The sequence below is a fragment of the Scyliorhinus torazame genome, chromosome 26 (assembly GCF_047496885.1).
Source record: "Scyliorhinus torazame isolate Kashiwa2021f chromosome 26, sScyTor2.1, whole genome shotgun sequence".
Lineage (NCBI taxonomy): Eukaryota > Metazoa > Chordata > Chondrichthyes > Carcharhiniformes > Scyliorhinidae > Scyliorhinus > Scyliorhinus torazame.
The window spans coordinates 33126910-33137355 of record NC_092732.1 but is presented as its reverse complement, the minus strand read 5'-3'; the positions used below and the strand labels follow the sequence as shown (position 1 = coordinate 33137355).

General features: G+C 61.0%; 1 protein-coding gene across 1 annotated transcript in view; it reads left to right on the top strand.

The window, feature by feature from the left end:
• Window positions 1-1228: 1228 nt before the first annotated feature.
• The window catches only part of LOC140402872 (Golgi phosphoprotein 3-like), a gene marked incomplete at its 3' end in the record, with an annotated part of 76716 nt that continues 67498 nt past the window's right edge, over window positions 1229-10446 (top strand). Inside the window, exon 1 of the mRNA XM_072490497.1 lies at window positions 1229-1462. Within this exon, the coding sequence (XP_072346598.1) occupies window positions 1295-1462 (168 nt within the window). The remainder of the gene's footprint in view (window positions 1463-10446) is intronic.

Sequence of the window (10446 nt, the reverse complement as noted above, 5' to 3'; positions counted from 1 at the left end):
CCGATCCCCCACCACCCTCCGGGCGAGAGGTTTTTCTTCAAATCCCCACAAAATCTCCCGCCCCTGACCGTAAATCTGTGCCTCCCCCCCCCCCCCACGACCGTAAATCTGTGCCCCACCCCCCACCCACCCGGTTATTAACCCCTCCGCTGAGGGGAAAGACTCCTCCCTCCCCCCCGCCCACCCCGGGACAGCTGACGTCAAGGCCGCCAAGGGTGGAGCGACGGGAATGAGGTCCGAAATTGGTGGCTGGGCGCTCAGAAGGGCCGGACCTGGCCCGAGGGGCCGAAGGGCCTTGCCCTCTTTGGAATGAGAAGCGGTTGAGCTGGTCGGACCCGCCCTCCCTCCCTGTCCTGGGCCCTACAGGGTCCATTTTCAATCCCTCCCCTCCGGGTCAAAGTGCAGGAGGCCATTCGGCCTCTCGATTCCCTGCCAGGGAACAATCCTCCCTCATCTCTGTCTTATTTCTGATGTGTGTCCCCATATTTTAGCCCCTCCTGCAATGAGTGGGGGGGGGGGGGGCGGTTAAACATCTTTCCAGTGTCACCCCCCCCCCCCCCCCCCCCTCCCAGCTCCCCACTCAGGGACTGTCTTCAATGATGCTGGTGGAAGGAGCCAGGAGGAGGGTAAACCCAACGGACTCTAGGACCCGGGAGCGGACGCCACCCGAGCCGGCCTTGTCCCCGCCCATGGCCTCGAAGCCGATTGGCCGTCTGCCGCCAGCGTCCTCGGCCTGCGATTGGTTCATCCAGCTGCCACTCGGCCCGCGCGCGGCGATTGGCGGAGGATGGTTCCCGCCCGCCGCCATTGGTTAACCCGGGCTGTCAATCCCGGAGACGTGGCCGGACGTCACCGACCCGCCGCCGATTGGCGGATGGTCACGCGAGAGTTGTGATTGGTCGGGCGCTCCTGTCCGTCCGGCGCATCGGCGCAGGTGATTGGTCCACTTCTGAGCAGGGGTGCGAGTCTGATTCGGATTGGTGCGATTCAGCTGTCAAGTCACGCCCCTGACAGGTCCCGCCCCTTCCTGCCGCTTGGGCGGAAGGGGCGGGAAACGCCGGCGATTGGATGGAGCGGCTGTCCATCGGCCGCTGGGCACCGCCCGTTGCTGCCGATTGGGCCGCCCAGCTGTCAGTCGGGTCACGGATGCCGCCTCTCGCAGCTGATTGGCGATGGGGGGGGGCGGTCGGCGGGCGCTGATTGGGCGGCGCCGCTGTCAGTCAGCCAGGCGGCGGCGGCCGGAGTCTGAGCGGCGGCGGCGGGAGGAGCGGAGCCGCGACCGGGAGCCGGGCCCATGTCCAAGCTCACCTACCGCGCCCGCCGGGCGGAGGCGGCCCGGGGATCCGAGCGGCCGGAGGACGGGGAGACGGACGCGCCGCCGGAGGAGGAGGAGGCCGAGGCCAAGGAGCTGAGGCTGACCCTGATGGAGGAGGTGCTGCTGCTCGGCATCAAGGACCGCGAGGTGAGCGGGATCCACTGGATCACTCGGGGTCACTGGATCACTTCGGGGGTCACTGGATCACTTCGGGGGTCACTGGATCACCCCGGGGGTCACTGGATCACTCTGGGGTCACTGGATCACTCGGGGTGTCACTGGATCACTCGGGGGGGTCACTGGATCACTCCGGGGGTCACTGAATCACTCTGGGGTCACTGGATCACTCGGGGTGTCACTGGATCACTCGGGGGTCACTGGATCACTTCGGGGGTCACTGGATCGTCCAGGGGGTCACTGGATCACTCGGGGGTCACTGGATCACTCGGGGGTCACTGGATCACTCGGGGGTCACTGGATCGTCCAGGGTGTCACTGGATCGTCCAGGGGGTCACTGGATCACTCGGGGGTCACTGGATCACTCGGGGGTCACTGGATAACTCGGGGGTCACTGGATCACTCCATGAGTCACTGGATCACTCGGGGGGTCACTGGATCACTCCGGGGGTCACTGAATCACTCGGGGGGGGCACTGGGTCATCCAGGGGGTCACTGGATCACTCAGTGGATCACTTGATCACATAGGGGGGCACTCGGGGCCACTGGATCACTCAGGGATCACTCGGGAGAGTCACTTGATCGACCAGGGGGGTCACCGGATCACTCAGGGGGTCGCTGTATCATCCAGGGGTCACTGGATCACTCGGGGGGGTCACCGGATGACTCTGGGGGGGCATTGGATCGCTCAGGGGGGTCACTGGATCATCCAGGGGGTCACTGGATCATCCAGGGGGTCACTGGATCACCCAGGGGGTCACTGGATCAGTCAGGGGGTCACTGGATCACCCAGGGGAGTCACTGGATCATCCAGGGGGTCACTGGATCACCCATGGGGTCACTGGATCATCCAAGGGGTCACTGGATCATCCAAGGGGTCACTGGATCACCCAGGGGGTCACTGGATCACCTCAGGGGTCACTGGTGCATCCAGTGCGTCACTGGATCATCCAGGGGGTCACTGAGTCACCCAGGGGTCACTTGATTACTCGGCGGGTCAGGGGATCACCCAGAGGGTAGGGGGGTCACCCAGGGGGTCGGGGGTCACCCAGACAGGAGATCAGTGAGGGGGTCAAGCGATCACCCAGAGGTCGCAGTATCCATAGATCGTCCTGGGATCTATCGATCAGTGATCCTCAAACCTTTTTCCCGGGGGCCTGTTTTTACCAACCAGCCGACCTCCGCGACCCTCGCCGGCCGACCTCCGCGACCCTCGCCGGCCGACCTCCGCGACCCTCGCCGGCCGACGTTTGCGACCCTCGCCGGCCGACCTCCGCGACCCTCGCCGGCCGACGTTCGCGACCCTCGCCGGCCGACGTTCGCGACCCACCATTTTCTCTTACCTGGTTTGCTGCTGACAAAAATGTAGAAAATGTTTCTGGGTCCCTTTGGCCCTCGTACCCGCTCCTCCAATGGAACCTGTTGGATGAAGGTGAAGCCTTCCGGTGTCGGAAAGTATGGAGTCTCCATCTGTCCAAAGTTCTGCATCTTTTCCTGTTAAATTTTATCAAATAGCCCCCCCCCCCCCGAACTTGTTAAAAAAAATAAAATAAATGAAACCCCCCCCCCCGGCCCGGACTTGTAAAACAAAAAGCTGCGACTGTTTAAAACAAAAAAGGCGTCCGCGCTGCGCATGCGCGCCCGATCGTGGGCCGGTGATCTGGCACGCATGCCCACTGCGGCCGCAGTTGGTTCACAGCCAATTTGAAGGCCGCTTGCAGCCGGCTCTATTAACAGCCGGCTGTTGCGCGCAGATTTGCCCGATCGGGGGCGCCGCGACGGTTGGCTCAGCAGGCCGCGCCCCCGACTCTGACGATGCCTGCTATAGATCACCCTGTCGATCCGGGGAATCTATCGATCACCCAGAGGGTCTAATGAGCTGGAGATCAACCATAGCGTTGGGGTATCAATAGATCGCCCGGAGCAATTAGGAAATCTATAGATCACCCGGAGGAATCTGTAGATCACCACAAGGAAATGGGGGTCTATAGATCACGCGGGGTGGGAATCTATAGCCCTCACAACGGGAATGTGGCATGGACAGATCACCCAGATATATTTGCAATCCACAAGTGCACTTCTAGATCACAGATGCAGCTCTAGATCATTGAGAATGTGGATCTCCGGTTCATTGGGAGCAGTGGATTTGAGGATCACTATGTGGCTCGCGATCTGCAGGGCTGTGGACCTATTGATCATTGTCGATCTACAGATCACTGGGTGTAAAATGATTCTATGTCACGTGATGGAGATCGCTGCATACGCAGGGCCTACAGTTCGCTGGATCCCTGGATTGAGGGATCACTGCATGTGGATCACTGCATACCAGTGGATCACAGACTGCGGGGTCCACATTGTTCTTTTGGATGCCTAGATCTGGGATCTGTGCTAAAATGCAGTGAGCACATAGATCACGGGATCAATGTAGATCCGGCCTGGATCCGGTGGGCATAGGGATCGAACAAAGATCATGTTGTTCAAAATGTCTACAGAGAGTACTGACCCAGTGATCAGAGAGGGGCAACAGGAACAGAGGGAGGCCATTGGGCACCTCGCTCATTCCTGGTGTTAGTCTGCGAAACCTGGGAACGGCTCCCAACACATTGACATCTTTCCTCAAACGAGGAGACCGATACTGTCCACATTACTCCTGATGTGGTCTCACCGCTCCCCTGTCCAACTGCAGCAAAACCTCCCGATTCTCGTCATCAAATCCTCCTCACAATAATCTATCATTGTCCCTAACTACTGACTGTACCTTCACACCAGCCTTTTGTGATCCATGCACTGGGTGACCCAGATCCCGCTGTACCCCTCTGCCATCTCTCCATTTACATAAGAAGCTTCTTTTTCATTCTTCCTGTCAAAATGGACAATTTCCCACCTTCCCACATTGTGCTCCATTTGCCCCCCCCCCCCCCCCACTGAACCTCTCTGTGTCCCTTTGCAACCTCTGTACGTCTTCTTCACATCTTACTGTCCCACCTATCTTCGTGCCGTCGGCAAATTCAGCGACCGCGCCTTCATCCGAGTCATTGATATCGACTGTAAAAGGTGGAGGATCCGGCAGTGATAATCCACGGCGCTACCCTCGCCACATCCAGCCAATCCGAAAAAGACCCGTTTGTGCCAACTCCGTTTACCGGTTAGCTACCCGCCCGTCAATATGTTGCCCCCGACACCGCAAACTTTTATTGAACCTTTGAAGTGCCACCTTATCAAAAGCCTTCTGGAAATCAAAATACAGTACATCCACCGGTTCCCCTCTATCCAGGGCGCATGTGACTCCTTCGCCGAACTCCAGTAAATGGACGCGACGTCCCTTTCACAAAACCATGTTGACTCTGCCCGACGGCTAACCTCTTCAACCCTGGCTCCGAATATTTTGTCCCAGGGCAGATTATGGCCAGAGTAGAATGGCTGCCCGGCAATGATGAAAATTCAGTGACTCGAGGCTGGGCGGTCGTTGGATTTATCCACTTCCTGTAAAGAGCAAGTTCTCTTATTACACAGGAACAACAAATATACATCAACCAGTTTGGATCTGTAGCTCATCCGCTGCTCGGAGAGGTTGCGACAGAGATGTCGCAAAGTTTAAGATCAGGTGGCGCAGTGGTTAGCACCGTTGCATCACAGCGGCAGAGACCCGGGTTCGATTCCGGCCTCGGGGTGACTGTCTGTCTCTGTCTGTGTGTGTGTGTGTGCATGTGTGTGTGTGTGTGCGGAGTCTGCACGTCCTCCCCGTGTCTGCGTGGGTTTCCTCCGGGCGCTCCGGTTTCCTCCCACAGTCCCAAAGATGTGCCGGTTAGGTGGATCCGCCGTGATAAATTGCCCCTTAGTGTCCAAAGGGTAGGTGGGTAACGGGGTGGGGGGGGGGAGTGAGCTTGGGTAAGGTGCTTTCTCGGAGGGTCGGTGCAGACTCGATGGGCCGAATGGCCTCCTTCTGCACTGTAGGCATTCTGAGAGTCTCCGATATGGGACACTTGCCTTTATTAGCCGAGGCTGAGAATCTAAGAGCGGGGAGGTTGTGTATAAAACGCTGGTTGGTCCACAGCTGGAGTACCGTGTGCCGTCCTCGTCGCCACTCGATAGGAAGGATGTGACTGCGCTGGCGAGGGTGCGGGGGGGAGATTCACCAGGATGCTGCCTGGGCCTGAGCGTTCCAGCCTTTTTGCGAGCTGTAAAAACTCTTTTGCCTCTTGTGCCCCGATAATGCTTTGGGTTGGGCGGAACCAGGGCAGTGCGATGATGCATTTCGACATGGCTGCTGGGGTGAAGCTCGATAACAAAAGGGCCAATCATTGCAACACTTGCTTCAAGGCAACACCATCTGTGTTCATTTGATGTGTCCACTGTGGCTTGAGAACTCGAGGACCTCCAGCACTCGCTGCTGCTTCAGGACTTCCTCGTGTGCCAGTCAGATTCTATTTCTGTCACAGGGTCACTGCTATGATCAAAGAAACATGGGGGGCGATTTGTGCACAGTATGATGCCGCAACTTCCGGGCCACAAGAGCTTTGATAGGGCGGATGGCACCTCCAACAGTGCGGCGCTCCCTCAGTACTGACCCTCCCATAGTGCGGCGCTCCCTCAGTACTGACCCTCTCACAGTGCGGAGCTCCCTCAGTACTGACCCTCTCACAGTGCGGAGCTCCCTCAGTACTGACCCTCCCACAGTGCGGCGCTCCCTCAGTACTGACCCTCCCACAGTGCGGCGCTCCCTCAGTACTGACCCTCCCACAGTGCAGCGCTCCCTCAGTACTGACCCTCCCACAGTGCGGCGCTCCCTCAGTACTGGCCCTCCCACAGTGCGGCGCTCCCTCAGTACTGACCCTCCCACAGTGCGGCGCTCCCTCAGTACTGACCCTCCCACAGTGCGGCACTCCCTCAGTACTGACCCTCTGACAGTGCGGCACACCCTCAGTACTGACCCTCCCACAGTGCGGCACTCCCTCAGTACTGACCCTCCCACAGTGCGGCGCTCCCTCAGTACTGACCCTCCCACAGTGCGGCGCTCCCTCAGTAGTGACACACCCACGGTGCGGCACTCCCTCAGCATCGACCCTTTGACAGTGCGAACCTCCCTCAGTACTGACCCTCTGACAGTGCGGCGCTCCCTCAGTACTGACCCTCCCACAGTGTAGCGCTCCCTCAGTACTGACCCACAGTGCGGCGCTCCCTCAGCACTGACCCTCCCACAGTGCCGCGCTCCCTCAGTACTGACCCTCCCACAGTGCGGCGCTCCCTCAGTACTGACCCTCCCACAGTGCGGCGCTCCCTCAGTACTGACCCACAGTGCGGCGCTCCCTCAGTACTGACCCTCTGACAGTGCGGCGCTCCCTCAGGACTGACCCTCTCACAGTGCGGAGCTCCCTCAGTACTGACCCTCTCACAGTGCGGAGCTCCCTCAGTACTGACCCTCCCACAGTGCGGCGCTCCCTCAGTACTGACCCTCCCACATTGCGCCGCTCCCTCAGCATCGACCCTTTGACAGTGCGAAGCTCCCTCACTACTGACCCTCTGACAGTGCGGCGCTCCCTCAGTACTGACCCTCCCACAGTGCGGCGCTCCCTCAGTGCTGACCCTCCGACAGTGCGGCGCTCCCTCAGTACTGACCCTCCCACAGTGCAGCGCTCCCTCAGTACTGACCCTCCCACAGTGCGGCACTCCCTCAGTACTGACCCTCCCACAGTGCGGCGCTCCCTCAGTACTGACCCTCCGACAGTGCGGCGCTCCCTCAGTACTGACCCTCCCACAGTGCGGCGCTCCCTCAGTACTGACCCTCCCACAGTACAGCGCTCCCTCAGTACTGAACCTCTGACAGTGCGGCGCTCCCTCAGTACTGTCCCTCTAACAGTGCGGCACTCCCTCAGTACTGACCCTCCCACAGTGTGTCGCTCCCTCAGTACTGACCCTCCCACAGTGTAGTGCTCCCTCAGTACTGACCCACCCACAGTGCGGCGCTCCCTCAGCACTGACCCTCCCACAGTGCGGCGCTCCCTCAGTACTGACCCTCCCACAGTGCGGCGCTCCCTCAGTACTGACCCTCCGACAGTGCGGCGCTCCCTCAGTACTGACCCTCCCACAGTGCGGCGCTCCCTCAGTACTGACCCTCCCACAGTGCAGCCCTCCCTCAGTACTGAACCTCTGACAGTGCGGCGCTCCCTCAGTACTGACCCTCCCACAGTGTGCCGCTCCCTCAGTACTGACCCTCCCACAGTGCGGCGCTCCCTCAGTACTGACCCTCCCACAGTGCGGCACTCCCTCAGTACTGACCCTCTGACAGTGCGGCACACCCTCAGTACTGACCCTCCCACAGTGCGGCACTCCCTCAGTACTGACCCTCCCACAGTGCGGCGCTCCCTCAGTACTGACCCTCCCACAGTGCGGAGCTCCCTCAGTAGTGACACACCCACGGTGCGGCACTCCCTCAGCATCGACCCTATCACAGTGCGAACCTCCCTCAGTACTGACCCTCTGACAGTGCGGCGCTCCCTCAGTACTGACCCTCCCACAGTTTAGCGCTCCCTCAGTACTGACCCACAGTGCGGCGCTCCCTCAGCACTGACCCTCCCACAGTGCCGCGCTCCCTCAGTACTGACCCTCCCACAGTGCGGCGCTCCCTCAGTACTGACCCTCCCACAGTGCGGCGCTCCCTCAGTACTGACCCACAGTGCGGCGCTCCCTCAGTACTGACCCTCTGACAGTGCGGCGCTCCCTCAGGACTGACCCTCTCACAGTGCGGAGCTCCCTCAGTACTGACCCTCTCACAGTGCGGAGCTCCCTCAGTACTGACCCTCCCACAGTGCGGCGCTCCCTCAGTACTGACCCTCCCACAGTGCGGCGCTCCCTCAGTACTGACCCTCCCACATTGCGCCGCTCCCTCAGCATCGACCCTTTGACAGTGCGAAGCTCCCTCACTACTGACCCTCTGACAGTGCGTCGCTCCCTCAGTACTGACCCTCCCACAGTGCGGCGCTCCCTCAGTGCTGACCCTCCGACAGTGCGGCGCTCCCTCAGTACTGACCCTCCCACAGTGCAGCGCTCCCTCAGTACTGACCCTCCCACAGTGCGGCGCTCCCTCAGTACTGACCCTCCCACAGTGCGGCGCTCCCTCAGTACTGACCCTCCGACAGTGCGGCGCTCCCTCAGTACTGACCCTCCCACAGTGCGGCGCTCCCTCAGTACTGACCCTCCCACAGTGCAGCGCTCCCTCAGTACTGAACCTCTGACAGTGCGGCGCTCCCTCAGTACTGTCCCTCTAACAGTGCGGCACTCCCTCAGTACTGACCCTCCCACAGTGTGCCGCTCCCTCAGTACTGACCCTCCCACAGTGCGGAGCTCCCTCAGTACTGACCCTCCCACAGTGCGGAGCTCCCTCAGTACTGACCCTCCCACAGTGCGGCGCTCCCTCAGTACTGACCCTCCTACAGTGCGACACTCCCTCAGTACTGACCCTCCCACAGTGCGGCGTTCCCTCAGTACTGACCCTCTCACAGTGCGGCGCTCCCTCAGTACTGACCCTCCCACAGTGCGGAGCTCCCTCAGTACTGACCCTCCCACAGTGCGGCGCTCCCTCAGTACTGACCCTCTCACAGTGCGGAGCTCCCTCAGTACTGACCCTCCCACAGTGCGGCGCTCCCTCAGTACTGACCCTCCCACAGTGCGGAGCTCCCTCAGTACTGACCCTCCCACAGTGCGGCACTCCCTCAGTACTGACCCTCCCACAGTGCGGCACTCCCTCAGCATCGACCCTTTGACAGTGCGAACCTCCCTCAGTACTGACCCTCTGACAGTGCGGAGCTCCCTCAGCACTGACCCTCCCACAGTGCGGCGCTCCCTCAGTACTGACCCTCCCACAGTGCAGCGCTCCCTCAGTACTGACCCTCCCACAGTGCGGCGCTCCCTCAGTACTGACCCTCCCACAGTGCGGCACTCCCTCAGCACTGACCCTCTGACAGGGCAGCACTCCCTCAGTACTAACCCTCTGACAGTGCGGCGCTCCCTCAGTACTGAACCTCTGACAGTGCGGCGCTCCCTCAGTACTGTCCCTCCCACAGTGCGGCACTCCCTCAGTACTGACCCTCACACAGTGTGGCACTCCCTCAGTACTGACCCTCCCACAGTGTAGCGCTCCCTCAGTACTGACCCACAGTGTGGCGCTCCCTCAGCACTGACCCTCCCACAGTGCGGCGCTCCCTCAGTACTGACCCTCCCACAGTGCGGCGCTCCCTCAGTACTGACCCTCCCACAGTGCGGCGCTCCCTCAGTACAGACCCACAGTGCGGCGCTCCCTCAGTACTGACCCTCTGACAGTGCGGCGCTCCCTCCGTACTGACCCTCTCACAGTGCGGAGCTCCCTCAGTACTGACCCTCTCACAGTGCGGAGCTCCCTCAGTACTGACCCTCCCACAGTGCGGCGCTCCCTCAGTACTGACCCTCCCGCAGTGCGGCGCTCCCTCAGTACTGACCCTCCCACATTGCGCCGCTCCCTCAGCATCGACCCTTTGACAGTGCGAAGCTCCCTCACTACTGACCCTCTGACAGTGCGGCGCTCCCTCAGTACTGACCCTCCCACAGTGCGGCGCTCCCTCAGTGCTGACCCTCCGACAGTGCGGCGCTCCCTCAGTACTGACCCTCCCACAGTGCAGCGCTCCCTCAGTACTGACCCTCCCACAGTGCGGCGCTCCCTCAGTACTGACCCTCCCACAGTGCGGCACTCCCTCGGTACTGATCCTCCCACAGTGCGGCGCTCCCTCAGTACTGACCCTCCGACAGTGCGGCGCTCCCTCAGTACTGACCCTCCCACAGTGCGGCGCTCCCTCAGTACTGACCCTCCCACAGTGCAGCGCTCCCTCAGTACTGAACCTCTGACAGTGCGGCGCTCCCTCAGTACTGTCCCTCCCACAGTGCGGCACTCCCTCAGTACTGACCCTCCCACAGTGCGGCGCTCC